We start from the raw sequence: 20,384 nt of genomic DNA on the forward strand, positions 1-20,384 counted from the left end.
CACTATTTTTAACCAATCAGGTCGGTCTTTACCGAATGATGCGGCATTTATGGAGCTGTTCCTAAATTAGGGAACGCCATTTGTTCTTTCTAACTCATTTAGTACTTTCTAATTTCATATTCTATTTGTACTTTCTAACTCAATTTTTTGAAAATTGTCAATATCACGTGACTCCATCGGCCATTTTTAAAATTTTACATTGTTACCCAAATTTTTATGGTCACGTGGCTTGTCGGCATTTCGTAAATGTGTTCCATTTTTGCAAAAATTTTAAAATCACGTGACTTGTCGCGATTTTGTTCAATTTTCCAAGAAAAAATTAGGGTTACGTGACAACCGTTAATTTAATCTTCTAATCAATCAAAGAGCTGAAGTTTGCCGCCCTCTAGCGGTCATATTTTTTTGGAAATCTCATAATCTAGAGTATCTTTTACCTTCTATGATTTTTCGACGTAACACGTCACATATTCGAGTTATTCAGGGGCAAAGCAAAAGTAGTCAAAACTACAACTCTGGTCTGCAAAGCTTAACTTTGACGCTCTCTAGCGACCAAACGGTTCAAACTATTGAAGTAGCCCCATTTTTCGAAACCTTGTATTCTGGACTATCTTCCTTCCTTGACTTTTTATAGTAAATTGTCAAAACCGAGTATCGTAGAGGTATAAAATAGAGTCAGCGTAACTCAAAATGCGTGTATTAGTTTTCAAAGAAGTTTTATAGTTTTATGGTTTTATGACACGGCTTTTGACAGTTGACACAATTGCGACAAACTAATCTGCATCTGAGACAGACTGTCAAATGTCACATATGTCAAAAATACCATTCATAGAGCTATAAAATGGCATCAGCGCAACTCTAACAGCGTGTTTTTGTTTCCAAGAAAGTTTTGTACTTTTATCGCTTTATGGAAGGGATTTTGACAGTTGACACATTTACGACAAACTAATTTATGTCTGAAACAGACTGTCAAACGTCACATCTGTCAAAATTACTAATCGTAGGGCTATAAAATGGAGTCGGCGTAATTCAAAATGCGTGTGTTAGTTTTCCAAAAAGTTTTATGGTTTTATGACACGGATTTTGACAGTTGACACTATTACGACGAACTAATCTATATCTGAGACACACTGTCAAATGTCACATATGTCAAAAATATAGAATGAAATCAGCGCAACTCTAACAGCGTGTTTTTGTTTCCAAGAAAGTTTTGTATTTTTATCGCTTTATGGAAGGGATTTTGATAATTGTCACATTCACGACAGACTAATTTGTGTCTGAAACAGACTGTCAAACGTCACATCTGTCAAAATTACTAATTGTAGAGCTAGAAAATGGAGTCGGCGTTATTCAAAATGCGTGTGTTAGTTTTCAAAGGAGTTTTATAGTTTTATGGTTTTATGACACGGATTTTGACAGTTGACACAATTACGACAAACTAATCTGTATCTGAGACAGACTGTCAAATGTCACATATCTCAAAAATACCACCCATAGAGCTATAAAATGGAATCAGCGCAACTCTTACAGCGTGTTTTAGTTGCCAAGAAAGTATTGTACTTTTATCGCTTTATGGAAGGGATCTTGACAGTTGACACATTTACGGCAGACTAATTTACGTTGGAAACAGACTGTCAAACGTTGCATCTGTCAAAATTACTAATTGTAAAACCTCACATATGTCAAAAATACAATTCATGGAGCTATTAAATTGAAGCAGCATAAGTCAAAATGAGTGTATCAGTTTCCAAGACAGTTTTGTATTTTTACCGCTTTAAGGGATTTTGACAGTTTTTCATTGTTTTGCAGTTTTTTGACAATTGACAGCTGTCAAACTTGTCAACTGTCTGCCAGTAAAGTGACGATTGTGAGGTATAATGACAAGGCCGGAGAAACAGTTGAAAACAGGGAAGGATACTTGCTGTCAAATTAGTGTATACAGAGTCCCATTTAAGTGCAACAATAAAAACCAAGTTGGTTTAATGTCTATATTGACACTTCAGTATGTTTTTTGACATATTTATCTTCGCTTAACACACCAAACTCGTAGGCGTGCGTCAAAATGTCACGCGTGCGCGTCTTGTAACTGTCACTCTCGTACACTTGACGCATCAGTTCTTGCCAAAATTTGACAGTCGCCTCTGACATTTCCAAGCTGTCATCTGTCAAATATTCGGCGTACTTGGATTTGTCCAGAAGTTTCATTTGTAGAATGAAAATTGACAGAATCACTCCCAGTAAAGCGTGACGTTTCCAATCGTCGACTAAGGCTTGGTACGGAAAGATTTCAGTGGAATTGAGGCCTAACGACTTTAAAATGCCGGTGAGGCTGGTGTGGTATAAGGTGAGGTACTGCTCCAAATGATCCAGATCAGTTTTTGATGCGGAGGAGTAGAAAAAGTAGGACAAATCGTGCACCGGAGTAGTTTCTCTCGCCATTTGAAAGTCGATCAGTTTAACGTCTTCCAGGTCGCCATTTTCCTTGAAAAAAACAAATTACATTTGACAGGTGACACAATGACAACACACAGTTTTAACTCAGCTTAATTGACAGCCACGTGACCATTTTTTAATTGACGCCCTGCGTAAATGATTTTCCAAAAACTCTAATGTGACTGGTGACATTTGACAGTTCACAGTTTTGACAAACGTCACACCTCAGTAATAGTAGATGTCATGGTCACGTGACCATTTTTCTCAATTTTTTTTTTTATTTTTTTATCGTGATCCGCTTGCAGCATAGGAGAAGAATTAATTGTAGATACATGTATCATTTTTTCTTTTTTCCCTTACTAAGGAAAATCACTTGCGTACTTTAGTACACTCTATTTGGGCTAATACTGTTTCGCCTTGGGACAGTGAGCGTAATTCTTTATTTTCTTTTAATTCGAGCGTAAAAATTTTTGATTCTGTAGAGCTTTTATTTTCGCCCATCTTAGTCATCATCATGTAGATATTCAGAGGATGTTTCCCCTTTTTTGTCTGCTCTTGCGGCAGTTACTAAGTTTGACGCTACTACTACCTTATTTTACCTTGGTGGCTGATCGTTTTGCCTCGTGTTACACGTACCCCTCGACGTACCCTCGTCCGAGCCGAACTTAGTCTGACAGTTTATTTAAGATAAAAATAATTTAGTTATACTAAAAAGTTGATCAAATCTATTCATTCATTGAAATGTGAGTGTAATGTGCTTTGAGGAAACGTAAAAATACAAGAAATAATCGATTTAAAGTGAATAATAAATACAACCAATAAGAAAACTTCCAAAGTAACGCATAACCGATTGCTGTCAGTATTAGGAATCTTCGATACATGAAAGTTTAGACAAATGTAGTTGTTTTATACACCTTTTTCACAATTGCGTAATAATTTTCATCTGATTAAAAGAGACAAGAAACGAGCTTTTTGTAAACATGTTTATATTAGTCTTTCTTTTTCTTGTTTTCAACTTTAACATTGGGTTTGTTCTTATAAAATTCTTTTACGGCCCTTATTTACACATACAGCAAACAGAATTGCTATGTGCCATTTAAAATAAATGTACTTCTACCAATACAGACATTTCTGTATTATTTAAACACGCTGCGACATCATCAAAATAATTATACATCATCCCGTTGCACGGGGTAAATTCATCCCAATCTAGGGGTACTTTCATCCCATTTTAGGGGTAATGCGCACCTAACACTCATAAGTACACAACGTAATAGCTGAAGTCGCAACATAATAAGAAACCTTTATTTCGTTTTAACAGGTCGCTTGTAAGAACAAACCCTATGTGTCACTTTTATTATACAAAACTAAGCTACGTTATCAGGTGTTTATACCAGTTCGATTATTTCTTTTGTTTCATATTCGCTAGTTTTCTTAACAAACTGTTACGGGTTTTTTTTTTGGCAAAAGGTTTGTTTTCTTTGATTTTGGGGGGGTACTTACATTTTGCTATTCTACTGCAATTTACAGTAGGCCGGCTGTTTTTTTTTTAACTAAATCATACACTATCTGAGCAAGTAAGCAAAATGTTTCACTTCTTCTAAAGTAATCTAACATTAAAGATAGTACTATCATAAAACTTTAATTTCATCATTGAAGTATTGATTTTGTGGTTTTGTATTCTGTCATATTTAGAGTTCAAATTAACGACCAATGGTAAAATAGTTTTATTACAGGTGTCTATTTTGACCAATTGCAGCTTAACTTAAGAATGGTCTAGAATCTAGTTTAGGCAAACTGCCATTTTCTTTTTGGGTTTTGATTCCACATGGTGGACACTAACCATTAACGCTTGAGCGGATTTTTCAAATCAAAGTAGGTTCATCAGTCTTTAAAAATATAGAATTAAGTTTCTGAAATACCTTCTTGGGGATTTAAAGAAAAGACTTTGGTAAATTCCTATTTTGTATTGCCAGGAAAAGCCCATCAACAACTCGGGTAAGTTTAAGTTGCAATTGTGCTTATAAATACTCACTTAATGTAGGTTGCTATTGTCAATCCTAGCGTGCTTAACGGTCATTGTAACTAGAACATGTTTTCTAGGCTTTTTCCTTTCCCACTTTTACCTCTGGTGCTCCACAAGGAAAACAGCACTTGACACAATCGATCACCAACTCAACGAACACCAGCACTTACACTTGCAATCAGCCCTTGTTGAGAGTTTAAGCTGTCCTGATTAATTGACACATTAGGCCTGCCTGTGCAGCATTAACTGAAGTGTCCAGGGAGTATTAGCAATCTTGAAATAAGGTCAGTCTAGTCATAAGCAGATCTGCAGGCTGCAAACACAGTTTCTTGGTCTCTGATTCACCATTGAGCACAAGCAGTCGATATATAGTAGTAGTAAGGAACTTTGACATCCTCCATTACCAGCGAGAGTGTGCTTACTAAGATTTTTGGGTTTGTAAGCCCACACTAAATGCATTTAGTTGGGGTCCAGTGCTGCTTGAAAGCACAAGTTTGTCTAATTTGATCTAGAATGTTTGATTGAGGGTTGCCTTTTTCTTTTGCCAACCTTCTGTGAACACAGTCTAACACTCACCTATCCAGACTTGTACCGTAGTTAAGGTTCCGTATTCCCAAATACCCAACTTTGAGTCCATCACTAAAATAACCATTTAATCTCCCTTTTTGTAAACTGATTTGATTACAAATAGCATACACAACGTGTGGTACATATTGCTGTGCTTTTAAACTTGACATTTTAAGGTTAGGTTCTGAATTGTCACTCAGTACATTAACCGTATACTTTTAATTTTTGACAGTCGTTAAATTTGTTTTTTTAAATAAAGAAGAGGCCTTTGCCATAAAACGGGGTACTTGGTGGTATTATTTAAGATTTGTATTTTGCATTACTGATATTTGGTCTAGCGTTTGGGGATTTCCCGCTTTAGCGTTCGTTTACTGCTCTTCTCAAGCCCTACACGACGGTGCAAAGTGGGTGGCGCCATTGAAATTTAGCTTGTTAACCTACACCACTCTCCGTGAGTAGTTAGCCTGGGGCATTCACCGAGTGGCTTGAAGAGGTCCCGTGACCACCCAATCTTGTTTTGTAAAATGGAATCTTTCGGTTAGTATTTTCCATCTAGCAAATTCTAGTGTTACAAAACAAACAAAAAATTGAACGCATTTTTTATTTCAAAGATCTTATTTGAGTCACTAGCCCTTTTAACAAAAAAATCATTTTTTTTTTTTGACAAACGTTGTTATTAATGTCGTCTAACCTGTCTTAGCTTGTTTGATGCAATTTACTAACTCTGTATATTTTTTCATAGTTCAAACTTTCTTCTTTAAAGTTGTACATACTAATTATGATATACCCGGCATGTAGGTAATGAAGACCTACATTTAGAAATACCCGGCGCCTCCACCAAGTTGTCACGATCTAATTTTTAGTGGTAACGCGGGGACGTGTAGGCTGGGGTCGTACTCTAGTTAAACTCAAAGATTGGATAACAAAAACAACAACGTTTATTCATAGAGAGAAACTAGTAAAGTTATACACATTGTCAGACACAAGTTGGCTTATTTATAAATTACAAGTTCGTACTTACATGATAATAAATGCACAAACCATTTTGGACCGAGGGTAAGTGTCAGGGTAGAGTTCCCTTCACTTTCGCGACCGAACCGTTTAGTTTCGCGGATAATTTCTGACTAACCCTTCTTTCCAAATTTCTCGGCTATTTATTGTAAGGTATTGCGATCCCTTAGTCAGTTCAATTTCTTAATTGCTTGTCTAAGCACTTGGATCATTGTCCGAACAATTGATGACTTATTGCTGCCTGGCGATTGCAACACCTTAGCTAGCTTCCGTTCTAAAAGGTTCGATTATTTGCTGACTAAGTAATTAACGTATTAGTAGTAGTTAGTATTAAATTAATTAACGAAAATCTACTTGTGACACTATATAGGGTGTTCTATTTAAAATAAGAAATTTGTGATCGACTTCCGGTATAAACGGAAGTGCAACCATCTTGAAAATATTTTAGTTAGATTGGGCATGCCCACATCAGTATCCTGCCTAATTTTCAAAACTCTCCTATTTATACTTTTTCCAATATCAATCGATGTTTTTCGTCGTGCGACACCCTGTATAACTTTCTGAATTAGGTACCACAACTGGAGAGTCTAAAAAACGTTTTTTTATTAAAAAAAGAAAAAACAAGGAAATTTGCATGCAACAATTTCAGCTGCAGTAGATATCAACTGCTGCTGATTTTAAATGGGACACCCTGTATATTTTTGCATTTTTAGATTCTAAACCAAATTCTAGACATATTTTGTGTATTAATGTTATATACCTATTTGTATTTGTTTCTGAGATATTTACGATTTTATGTGAAATTTGATATTTTCAGTCAACAAGGTTTGTTCTAAAAATGGGTGCAGAAAAACGTCAAAATATATAATACAGAGTGGTCAAAAAATGGGCCAGTTCTAAAAAAGAACAAAAAGTCTTGTTTTTCAAATGAAACTCTCTCTCAATGATTCTCTGTTCAAAATTAAGGTAAGTTAGTTACTCTGTTATTTGACACAAACGTAGGACAATGATTGTCAAATCTAAAGCCACAGCAAAACTACTGTAGAAATAAAATCATTAAGGTCGATTTTCGCTTGCACTAAGTGGCCAACATAACGCAAAACCCATTAGCAAATTTGACCCTTCCGAAAATTGTCATTTGCAAAAACAGTTTTTCACGAAATGTCTAAGCGTTACATCGACGTATGTCATGTAACCCCGTTTTCCTAATTTTTCAGAATCAAATTAGCCCTTAACCAGGCAAAAAGTGCTTCAGCTGCACCCTGTGACTAAACCGTAGAAAACACGCGTATTTGTAACTCTTTGTATATGTCTATGGACAGCCAATGAAATAACTTTTCCATTGACGTATAAAAGTTGATTGGTTTTTTTTTTTTGTTCGCCAATTTTTTTGGTGTATTCTTTTGTTTAATCCTCAAAAACTTTCTTAATTACACTACTTTTGGTATAGTTTTATACGTCAATGGAATAGCTAATGAAATGAGCTTTCTAAAAATATCTCAACTTAGGTTAATAGGTTGGACGGTTTGGCCGCTAGAGGGCGTCAATGTTAACTATTTTTTTGTATGACTTTTTTGTTGCATTCTTTTGTTCAATCTCCAATAGCTGGCTTATTTACACCATTTTTAGTAGAGTTTTATATGTCAATGTATAGCCAATCAAATGAGCTGTCTATTAAAAATGTTCATAAAGAACTACTTCTGATCCCTGGGAGTTTCACTTGAAAAGTGAGTGGTTCAGATTTATAACTTTTCAAAATAATGACAGCCATGACAGGAATATGATCAAGCAAATTTCAATTAGGCCCACAAATTTGCTAGTCAAATTGGAATTTACTGGTAAAATTGATGAATTTTTCTGTCACACTGAATTTTACTTTACCTTAATAATTTTACCTGTTTTTAGAACTAATTATTTAATACTACCAGGCAAATTTACTTTGTTTTTCATTTATTATATTATGTTAATATGACCAACTTATACAGACGCCATTTTCGCAAAAAAGTTTTGAAGATAGATATATAGGATAGCTTGGATTTTTTAGTAGAATCCAAATATTCAATAATACAGGGTGTTCCATTAAAAAAAAAACAGAAGTAAAGTTAAGATCTTGTAAAATTGTTTTTTTATTTAAATAAGAAAAACACTTGTCAGTTAACTATGCAATGTGGTTTAGGTTTTATTCTGATATCTTTAAAAACAAAAAAATGACAGCTGAATCTAAATGTTATCATACTTGTAATGAAACACACTGTACCAGGTGTTCCACTAACAGTGGTCATCGGCTCAAAAACTGTAAAAGATGTAGCTTTGAAAAAAACTAATAAGAGAGCTAAGAGAAAATGCTGGAAATCAATTTTTTTTATTCTGAGTTTTCTAGATAGTGTAACATACATAGTAAAGGCATAGAAGTAAAAAACTAAATAAAAAGGTATGTTTAAAACTTTGAAATAACACACTTACGTTTTCGAAGCAATTCTGCACGTTTTTTGTAAATGGTGATTCATTTAGAGGTACTTTTTGTGGTGGCGATTTAATTGCAGATTGCGCAATTATTTGCCTCCTGTCAACTGAAGTGACATTTCTATTCAGTAGTGTTTGACATTTCATAATCAATCAATCAATCAAAAAAGTAGCTTTATTGTCGGAAACTTAAAGTCATTGACAAAGCCCTGAAAACACATACAAAAACAGCAAAAAAAGAACATGCATAATTATTACACTACACATACAATATGAATCACACATAATTACACCTTACAATTATTAAAATAAAAACAAAACAAAAAGGTAGTTACCCTGTAGAAGAGAGGAGAAAGAGGATCAAAAACACAAACAGTGCTTGGTCAGTTTATGGCAGAACAAGGCGCCTCAAGAACTGGAGTAGAATTCGTCCAGAGAATAGTACGCCCCGTCAAGCGAAAATCTCTCAGCCTCACGCCTAAATCCACGCGCAGACGGCTGGCCTCTCACGTGGAGAAGAAAGTTATTGAAAAGTCTCTTGACACCGTAAATAAGCGACGACTTAATTTTCTCCGTGTGAGGAATGGGAAGCCTCAAAACGAATCTACTGGGAGTCACCGAGCCGGAGCCCTCGGACAACTGACCCCCAAACTTGCCACGGACAAGACAAATCGTCTCTAAGATGAAAATGCAGCACAAGGTGAGGATACCATGTTCAATGAAGAGGGGTCTACATGAGGCCCTGTATCCAACACGACACAAGCACATCAATTCTCGCTTCTGCAGGAGAAACACAGAATTGAAGCGGCTTCGAGAACAAACTCCCCAGAAAGCTATGCCGTAGCGGAGATGGCAGTCAAAGTGCATAGTATGCACTCCTAGCTACATGGTAATCCAGATTGCCAGAGATTACCCTCAATGCATGGCAACCCGACGCCAGTCTAGAACACCGACCGTCCAGATGATCAGCGAATCGAAGCGAGTCGTCAATAATAAGACCAAGAAACTTGTTCATTCCAGGGGCGCACAATGGCTCACCCTCAACAAAAATCTCCTGCAATGAGCATCCAAAATGTAGGATCTTGGTCTTACTGATATTTAATGACAGTAAGTTGGAATTGCAGCAATGTTTGACTATGGAGAGGTCCCCACCAATAGTGGCAGTCAATGAATCGGCGCTCTTGCCGCTCCAAAGAATGGTCGCGAGCGAAACAATATCATTGATGTATATCAAGAACAGCAAAGGTCCAAGAACAGAGCCCTGAGGGACACCCGCAGTTAACATTAACTCTCCAGAACCAAGGCCCCCGATGAAGACCTCCTGGCTACGGCCGGACAAGAAAGAGTGAAACCACAACAAAGAAGCGGCTCGGAAGCCATAAGCTTCAAGCTTCCAAAGCAAGATCTGGTGGTCTACGCAGTCGAACGCCTTCGACAAGTCGCAAAATACCCGGCCAAAATATCGACGAAGTTCATGCGACCATACAGAAGAAAAGAAAAAATAGCATCATTCGTGCCCATCGCTGGCCGGAAGCCAAACAGAGATGGGCTGAGAAGCTCATGACGCTCCAGAAACGACATCATCCGCCTCTGGACCAGCTTATCCAGCACCTTAGACAGTGCCGGAAGCAGGGCAATCGGTCGATAGTTAGCCGGGCAGGAGCGGTCACTGGACTTGTAAAGAGGAATAACCTGAGCCTTCTTAAAACATGATTGGAAAACTGCCTTAGAAAAGGATGCGCTGATTGCATCGGCGAGAACAGATAAAACATTGTCAGGCAGCGCAGAAACAACCCTCATAGAAATCCCATCAAATCCGGCACAATTTGACAGTTTAAGAACATAAAAAAACGTTTTCTGTTGAGGGCCGTTGCGAATCTCGTCAGACAAAATCTTAAACATCTTGAAAACGGATAATTATTATTTAATGAAGTAATAACTCGCTAGAAAGGTATTAGTTTGTCCTATTTAATTTATTTTAGTTACCTAACTAACTGCTAAAGAGTGCTTTTTAAATAAAACGCAATGTTTTGCTATTATTTAAAAAAATTTAAATGGAATAAGCATACAATTTTGACTAAGTGCTGAAAGTTTCAAGTCGTTATCAATATTCGTTTAATAAATATGTATGTATTACATCTGACATCTGACCTATGATAAGAATTTTGCTGTGCCTAGTTATCTTAGCGGGTAATGGTAAAGAACACAGGGTGGTTCAGTGAAAAACGTGTGCTGCGTGCAAATTTTGAAAAACGTAAAAAATTTGCACGTAGTATACGTTTTTCACTGAACGACCCTGCCTAGTTATCTTGTCAAAACTATTTGGTAGGCTGCGGAAACGAAAGAAACCAACTTAAATGTTGTTTTTGATAGTTTTCTTTTAAATTCAGATTTTATTACTTTTTTCTTTATTGCTTGTTAGGTCTTCTGTCTCACAACACAAAAAAGGTTTGTTGTATTTTCAACTAAGTTGGAAATAACATTAATCTAGTCGTCGACTGAGGCTCGGTCTTGATACCTAAAAAAACCGTGACGTTTCGATGAAAAGCCTACCACCATCTTCAGAGAATCTAAAAAATAAAACAACCTACAGAACAACAACAGAAAACAACAACTTAACAAATATTAAACCTGATGCAAGGTAGCATTTTATTTAAACATTTTTAGGTAATCGCAAAAAATTGCTATTTATTTAATAAGCGCCCTCTTGCAGGTAATTAGTTAACTAAAATAAATTGTGTAAAATAAATTGTGTTATAGACCATTAAATAGAGCAAACTAATACCTCAAAGAAAAACGCGTAAAGTTGAAGAAAACTTTCTTAGACAAAAAATGTGTAAAATTGCTTTGAAAACGTAATTGTGGTATTTTAAACATACTTTTTCTTTTAGATTTTAACAGTTATTCCACATTTTTGCGTTGCGCCACCTAGCGGAAAAGTTAAAACTCTTTGAAATATAAAGCCATGAATGCATGAATGAATATAACAATTTACTAACACGATGGGCTCCCTTCGGAGAAGACACTTAGGCCGCTAGCCTGGCCTATTGTGATCCATCACAAGCTAGTACCCCTCCAGTTCGGTGGCCCTGACAAAGCCGCAGAGCCTCCTTGGCCGGGTACCTTAAATATCTAAGGGGTTGATCACACTTTTACCCCAAAGCTTTTTTCTGATCGTCGCAAGTGCCGGACACTGTGTGAGAACGTGTATCGAAGTTTTCTCGTCTTCCAGACACAAGCATTCCGGATCCTGTGACAGACCCAGAATGTGCATGTGTCTTCTCATCTGACAGTGACCCGTGAGAAGTCCTGTCACACATCTGAGGTCCTTTCTGGATAATTCCATCAGGGACTTCGACTTGTTTCTTGGAAAGAAGCCCATGAGACATCGCGACTGCCGCATGCCTCCGGCCTCCTCCCAAGCAATATCGGATCTTTGCCAGAAGATACGGTCCACAATGGCGGATCCTACCGCGCCGGCTTATCCTACAATAGGTTAGGGCCCTACGGGTCTCTCTTTTGGAGCCTTGTGAGTTTAAAATGAACTCCCCGCATCGGATGATCGCGAAGATCTCGGCTTGAAAGATGGTATAGTGGCAGCCTAGAGTGAAGCTAAGCCTCGTCCCCGAAGTCGCACCATACACACCTGCCCCTGCCGCCGTCACGGTTTTGGATCCATCTGTAAACCAGACGTCTCCATGCGACGGGAGGATAGAGTTTTGAGAGAATTCCCAGTCCTCCCTCTCGGGTACTACAAACTTTAGAGGTCCGCTTGACAGAAGCGTCGGAGGCACCACCCGATCCTGCTTTATCAACAGTTCCGGGTACTCCCTCAACGCCTCCCCCCAGCCCCGAGATGACCCCACGATTCAGCTGAGTCTGTAATCACCATATTGAGACCTACCAGTCTGTGGGCTGCCCTGGTGGCTCGAGCCCACATAGCCGCTCCAGTGCCCTTGATGGGGCAGTTTTCATTGCACCTGTGAGACAGACGCACCAAGCGTATAAAGCCATATCACATTTTTTTTTGGTGTGAAGTAGTAGTCCATTTTTCTCAAAGTGGAGGTGTAAGTGTAAAAGTGATGGGAAAGAACACACAGCCTTCTCCACAAAAATTTATTCAAGCCCCCCAAAAATGTTAGAGGGGTCGCTCGACATATGTTTCGGGCACATAAGTACCCATCTTCAGGAGCCCATATGACAAGGTGAAACGCCGGCTGTCTTTCTTCAAAGGGGAGACAGCAAGACCCAAGTTTAAAAAATTAGTATGCCGTAAGGCCAAACATTACTGTTGTGCTTAAAAAAATCTATCTTATTATGGAGAAAAAAACACTAAAACTAAAGTAAAACTAAGTAATTAACATTATGTGTTTAGTCGGGGCGATCCTAAATTCCAAATGTGCCCGAAACATATGTCGAGCGACCCCTCTAACATTTTTGGGGGGCTTGAATAAATTTTTGTGGAGAAGGCTGTGTGTTCTTTCCCATCACTTTTACATTTTTTTTTTATTTTTGGTGTCTACATGAACTTTTCCACAATAATATTTCCAATTAAAAAAGTTATCTATTTTTTCTCTAAAAGATTAGTATGTATATCAACTATTTGGCTATGCTATTACGTTAGATTGATAGGTTGACACATTGAGTGTGTAGTGAGGGCTAACATGCACTTTCTAGAAGACATGATATTCGTTTTGAAGAAGTGGATGTTTTGGATCGATCACAGCGTTACTATCCTAGATATCAAGAGATTCACGATGCTGACTGGACTACATTAGGTTCTTGTCTTAACGTTAATTAGTGTTGTATGAAGTTTGAGTCTATTCTTTATACAATATTTGAAAAATGTGTACCAACGTTTGGAAATAAAAATCGAAAATTTCCGGTATGGTATGACAAATACATTATTAGAAACTTAAAATATAAAATGAGTATATCGAAAAAAAGGAATAGAAGTGGTGACATTTTCCATCTCAACAAATTTAACAATATTAGGAGGCAAACCAGTAAGTTGGTCAGACATTCATATAAGGGTTGCCCATATTCGACGGACCCATGTTTTTTTTAAAAAAATCAAAGAAAAAAATAAAAATTTGGCGGTTGGCAATCTTAATCATTTAATTTGTTCCAACTAGATTTGTTTACATCAATTTTTGAATATGATATCACTCAAATGGCCGCCTCTGGCGTTGATGGCGTATTGTGCCCTTTTTGCAGCATTTTCCATCGTTTTCGCCAACATTTCGGCCGGAATAGCGGCTATTTCTTCACGAATGTTGTCCTTGAGCTCTTCTACGGTCCTTGGCTTGTTAACGTAAACCTTTGACTTCAAATATCCCCACAAGAAGAAGTCAGGCGGCGTCAAATCGGGCAAACGCGGTGGCCAGTCCAAATCACCACTTTTCGACATCAAACGGCCCGGAAACAATTTCTTCAGAAAATCGATTGTTATGCGACTTGTGTGCGGTGGAGCGCCGTCTTGTTGAAACCAGAACTGCCTCATACGCTTTCGACGAATAATTGGCATCACAAAATTGGTCATCATGTCGCGATAACGCTCCTGGTTGATGGTAACAGCATGGCCATTTTCATTTTGGAAGAAAAACGATCATTGGGCCGATCGTTTTCGCACTAACGCCGCACCAAACTGTGACTTTTTCGTCATGAAGAGGCACTTCTTGAATCTCCTGAGGATTGTCAGTGGCGTAAATACGGCAATTTTGCTCAATGTGAAATGGGCTTCATCGGACATGATAATTTTGTTCCAAAATTGCTCGTCATCTTCGGCCATTTCAACGCGAATAATCCGTTGTAAAGTGGACCGAGCCATGCCCAACTGCTGAGAACGGCGTTTTTGGGATGTTCTTGGGGACCTCTCAACACTGGCTCGTACGGCAGCGATATTCTCGGCCGATCACCTTGGTCGACTTTTATTTGGCCTCTTCGGATTAGAAAGAGCCTCACCAGTCGAAAATTTTTCGTATAAACGCTTAATGGTGTTCTTAGAAGGCGCACTTTTCACATTTTTTAATTTTTTAAAAGCACGTTGAGTTTTCACAATTGACTTGTTCTGTTGAATGTAAATTTCAACTATTTCAGAGCGCTCGCGTGGCGTGTATTGTTCCATGGTAAAAATCTGCTTGGACTGACGCTTCAAACGCGGTATGTCATTAAGGGATCTGACATCTCTGTCAAAAGTTATGGCGTTGCCAGATGGGTCCGTCGAATATGGGCAACCCTAGTAAGTATATAAATCAGATAGAGAATAACATCACAAGCGACCCCAAATCATTTTGGCGTTATATAAATCAAAAGAAAAGCACTACTGCTATACCCTCTGAAATGTTGTGGCAAGGAAGAAGACTAAATCAGCCATCAGATATTCTAAACGGTTTTTGAGATTATTTTTTTGGCTTTTACTCAGATGATAATAATGTAAATCCAATATTAGACTCTATCAATTTTGACTGCATAAATTTACCAGTATTCACGGAAACTGACATAATTAATATAGCAAAGAAGCTTAAGCCAAAAGTATCGTCTGGTCCTGATGGAATTCCAAGTTTTCTAATTAATGACACAATTAGAGTACTAACCTAACCTAACCTAACCTTACCCGCTGTGCAATATCTTCAATCTTTCTTTGAGTCAGAAAACGTTTCCAGAGTGCTGGAAATCAGCAAAAGTTTGCCCAGTTTTCAAGAAGGGCGATAAGGCTAATATTGAAAATTGTAGACCTTTTTTTTTAATCTGTAGTTTCTCAAAAGTCTTTGAAATGTTAATTTTTGATAACTTAACTTTTAAAATTGTTTTTTTAAGGACATATCTTCCATGATGCAAGGACAATGCATCATTTTCTACAAAACTAATTTGGTTTTGGGTCAGCAAGGGTATGCAAGACACAAGATCTCAAAAAAAGTTGTTTCTGTTTTTGGAGAAGATCCACTTTTCTATTTTCTGCATCTACGAAAGGTAGTTCATACCATTTTCACTTTGTCATTAGTTTCTTTCCCAATAGTTTCCAGTTTCCGAGATATACAGGAAACCAAACCGTTTATTAAAACTATTTTAAAAATAATTTCATCTTTCTGTCACTTCCGGTTTATCCGGAAGTAAATGTCAGCTTGCGAATTTTAAATAGAACACCCTGTATATTATTATACTATTAGTTTTTTTTACCGATTTCAAATGTTTTTCATGTATCATAATTCATAATCTATATCTATCTGCACCGGTTTTCGAGATATTGACGTTTGAAAAATTATATTTAGCTTTTGGAGTGTCATAGCTCCAAACCAGAATGAGATAGAGCAAAACGGTTTGCATGTTCTTATCTTAACTTTTTGAGATCTATTGGGTTTTGGTAAGTTGCTTCTAAAATAGCCGTCTTTCATGTGGACATACTGTTTTTAACATCAGTTTTCAATGCAAGTACCCTATTGGGGTACGATTTCTCCGATTGGGCAAGAAGTGAAAGAATATTGACTATTTTGTTATAATCACTGCTAACCCTAACTTTTAGAGACTTTCTGTAGAGCTGGAGCTGAAAAGGTTGGCTAACTATTAAAGGCAATCATTAAGTAGTTGCTGGCCATTAGAAAGTTTTTAATCTTGTCCATCAGGTCATCTGAATTTTCGATACTGTTTTTTGAGTTGAAGTTTGTTGATACGGCCCTGGCCTTTTTAAGCCAATCGGCGCCGAGTCACGCGATCGCGGAGGGGCGATTCTTTCGGTTGTAGAGGTAGCAGCGAAGAGTAAATGTTGTTCAACCATCGCTTGTGATTTCAATAATTAAATTAATAAATACAGTTAAACTACAAAATCCGAGTCGTTATTCCGCCAAAGGAAATTGATGAAGTGTCGCCATTGATCCATACATCGATTATTACAAGGAATAAGTGCAAAATCGGTTTCTAACCGCAACATATTTGGGTCCTTCGCGAACGAATAGAACCGGCACAAACAGTGAACGTGATCAGGCGGTCGTCGGGTCTGGTGAGTTATTTTTAGATTCACTTTGTAAACAGTGGTAATTCCGAACATCAGACGTTAAAGAGTTTTCGCAATAACGCCGTAATAAATAATAATATTGTGTTTTGATTTAGAAGTAAGTTTTTTCACGTGAAAAGTTTAACATTTCTAACTTTAAGGTAAATTACTAGTATTGTGTCGCCACAGAGACAGTTATTTGCATTGTATTAAAAATTTGTTAATTTACAATAATGTCGACTAATAAAGACAAAAAAGATTTAATTAAAAAATTAAATGTTAATAAAAAGCAGATTTGTGCGCAGTTAGACCGCTTTTATGAATTTATTTCAAATATTAATTCATCAACAAATAAGGCCGAAATCAAACAGCGCCATGAAAAATGTGAATTGTTATGGGAGAGTTTTAATTCTGTACAATTAGAATTAGAATGTCTCGACGTGGAGTCTCAAGATGATAGGCAAATATTTGAAGAAAAATTCTTTGAAACAATGTGTAAATTTCAAGACAGTGCAAAAGAGCCTGTTGAAGTGGTTCAAAACAGTATAACTCAATTAAGTTTATCTCCAAAAAACATTGTTAAATTACCGCCAATAAATTTGCCAAGTTTTCAAGGCAATTACGATAGTTGGTTAAATTTTTTGGATACTTATTCTGCCTTGATCCACTCTAATAATAGCTTAAGTAATGTCGAAAAATTTTACTACTTAAAGTCCTGTTTAAAGGGCGAGGCAGCAGGAATAATTCACTCCATTGAAGTAACTGATCTTAACTATGAGACAGCGTTTAAATTAGTTTGTGAAAGATATGAAAATAAAAAGTTTATTATTCAAAGTCATGTCAAAAATTTGTTTGAATTACCGTTGGTAGGAAAAAATACACTTTCTGATCTGCGTAATTTAGCAGATAATATTCAACGTAATTTAAGAGCGTTAAAAAGTTTAAATTAACCGGTGGAATCTTGGGATACCTTATTGTTATATATACTTGGCAATAAACTTGACGTTTATTCTAAACGGGAATGGGAAACGTCTTGTGTGAAGCAAAGTAGCGTTACATGCGACGATTTTTTAAAATTTCTTACAGAAAGGTGTCATGTGTTAGAGAAAATGGACAGTTATAAGCAAATTCCAAATCAGAGTAATAATTCAAAAACGGGCTTTGTTAAAACCAATAAAGGCAGTCATTCATTTATGACTTTTAATGAGAATGTAACTAGTGACCGCAGTCACCATAATTCTCCAAATTCAAATTGTTTGATTTGTAAAGAAGAAAGGCATCCAATATATCGATGTCCAAAGTTTCTAAATTTAGATGAACTTCAAAGGATAAATGAAATTATAGGGCTTCACCTTTGTCTTAATTGTTTTAAAGGAAATCACATCAGTGTTAGATGTTCACTTCAAGGGTGCAGAAAATGCGGTAAGCCACATAATACTTTATTGCATTTGACTAATAATAAAAATAATTCTATAACCGAATCTAATGAAGCACCAATTCTAGCTGAAGATTATCAATCAGCAACTTCGGTAACAACACATTGTAGTTTAGATGACAAGGACACCTCGTCAATAACGCAAAATGAAACATTGCTGTCAACAGCAAGAGTATTAATCGCTGATCAAAGTGGCCATTTTCATGAAGCGCGGGCTTTGCTAGATAACGGTTCGCAGTCAAATTTTATTCGTAAGACCTTAGTGTCAAAATTGGGTTTGAGTTTATATGATATAAATTTGTCAGTTTCAGGTATAAGTACGTCAGTAACAAAGGCTAGTAAATGTACTAAAGGAACGATAAAATCCCGATTTAATAATTTTTCCGTAAATTTGGATTTTGTTGTTCTAGATAAAATAACAAATTGTTTGCCCACAACGCATATTAAGAAAGAAGCCTTTATTATTCCTTCAAATGTCAATTTAGCTGATGAATTTTTTAATACTCCTTCTGAGATAGATATTCTACTGGGTGTAGGTGTCTTCTATGAATTACTTCTTGTCGGACAAATAAGGACAGCCGAAAAAATGCCAATATTTCAAAAAACCCAGCTAGGTTGGATTATTTCAGGCAATATACCTTATACTAATAGTGGAAAATTAACTAATATAAAACATAGTCAAGTATTGCAGAGTTTATTATCGCTAACTCATGTGAGTTCTCAAATAGAAGCTTTTTGGAAGTTGGAAGAAATTCAATCTAAACGGAGAAAGAATGTATTGATTTATTCAATAATACAACTCTTCGAGAAAGGGATGGTAAGTTTGTAGTAAAACTACCTCTCAAGGACGACTTAATGGATATCGGAGATTCTCTCGAAATGGCGAAACGGAGATTTTTTAAACTGGAAAGGAAACTATCGTTAAATGACAAGTTTAAACAAGAATATAAAACATTTATGACAGAATATGAGAAATTAGGACATATGAGTGAAATACCCGAAAGTGAGCTAAATGAGGACAAAGTTGTATATTACATGCCGCATCATGGCGTAATACGTGAAAGTAGTACTACTACAAAATTGAGGGTAGTTTTTGATGCGAGCGCTAAGACGAACAAAGGAATAAGTCTAAATGAGAGACTAAAAACTGGCCCCATTCTACAAGATGATTTATATTCGATTTTAATTCGATTTAGACAACACAATTTCGTATTCGGAGCCGACGCGGAGAAAATGTATCGTCAGATTTGGGTGGCTGAAGATCATCGAGATTTGCAAAGGATAGTATGGAGACCAGATGTTAATGAAAAATTGGCTCATTATCGGTTGAATACCGTCACCTACGGTACTACATGTGCATCTTTTCTGGCAATTAAGTGTCTGCAGCAGGCTGCCGACGAATGTGAGCATTTATACCCTACATCAAGTAAAGAAATAAAACGGAATTTCTACGTTGACGACTTGCTTACCGGAGCAAATTCAATCGAAGAAGCAATAACTCTCAAAAGAGAAATAACGGAAATTCTTCAAAGGGCGGGCTTTACGTTGAGAAAGTGGATTTCCAACAGTCGAGAAATTTTATTGGATGAAGGTAACAATAATATCGAGCATTACATCATAGACGACAATGTTACAAAAACTCTGGGTTTAATATGGAATAGTCAGACTGACTGTCTTCAATACATGGTATCCACTGAGAGTCATGTAAGGGCCACTAAACGAAACATTTTAGCAGAAATCGCAAAGGTTTTCGATCCTTTAGGACTTGTCGGTCCAGTAGTTATCTGCGCAAAATTGATAATGCAGAATTTATGGAAGGAAGCTTTAGATTGGGATCAAATAGTGTCCGGTCCGTTGTTTGCAGCTTGGAAACAATTTTATGATGATTTACCCCTTTTAAATACATTGAGAGTTCCACGACAAGCCGTAAATCAAGGAATAGTTCGTAGAATAGAAGTTCATGGATTTTGTGATTCTTCCGAGCAAGCCTACGGAGCTTGTCTCTATTTGAGATCATTAAATGAGAATAACACTTGGGAAGTGCAATTATTGTGTGCTAAATCAAAGGTTGCTCCAATCAAAACCGTAACAGTACCAAGACTAGAATTATGCGGGGCTCTTCTGTTGTCACGCTTGGTCAACAAAACCTTAACAGCTCTTGATCTACCTGTAGCTAGCGTGAATTGTTGGACAGACTCCAAAATTGTGTTAGCCTGGTTGGAGTCAGAGCCCGGAAACTGGAATATTTTTGTTGCTCATAGAGTAGCCGAAATTCAGGAAAATAAATTTATAAATAAATGGAGCTATATTGCAACGAAGGATAATCCTGCCGATATTATATCCCGAGGTTGTGATATCAGAGTCCTAACGAAATTATCTCTTTGGTGGAAAGGACCACCCTGGTTAATACTCGAAGATGACGAGTGGCCTAATTTAGATAATGCCGACTCTACAGAGGTAGA

The 20,384-nt window shown here is 36.9% G+C and overlaps 2 protein-coding genes across 2 annotated transcripts in view; one reads left to right on the top strand and one right to left on the bottom strand.

Annotated features, from left to right (window-relative positions):
- Positions 1–20,384, top strand: part of LOC145729838 (DNA repair protein RAD50-like) — a 61,067-nt gene that overhangs the window by 24,525 nt on the left and 16,158 nt on the right. The window lies entirely within an intron of this gene.
- Positions 1,972–20,384, bottom strand: part of LOC145729840 (uncharacterized) — a 52,640-nt gene continuing 34,227 nt past the window's right edge. Inside the window, exon 2 of the mRNA XM_081980765.1 lies at positions 1,972–2,478. Coding sequence (XP_081836891.1) covers positions 1,984–2,478 — 495 coding nt within the window. The 3' untranslated portion in view covers positions 1,972–1,983. The remainder of the gene's footprint in view (positions 2,479–20,384) is intronic.

The sequence above is a fragment of the Ips typographus genome, linkage group LG5 (genome assembly GCF_016097725.1).
Source record: "Ips typographus isolate SLU linkage group LG5, UJ_Ityp_2.0, whole genome shotgun sequence".
Lineage (NCBI taxonomy): Eukaryota > Metazoa > Arthropoda > Insecta > Coleoptera > Curculionidae > Ips > Ips typographus.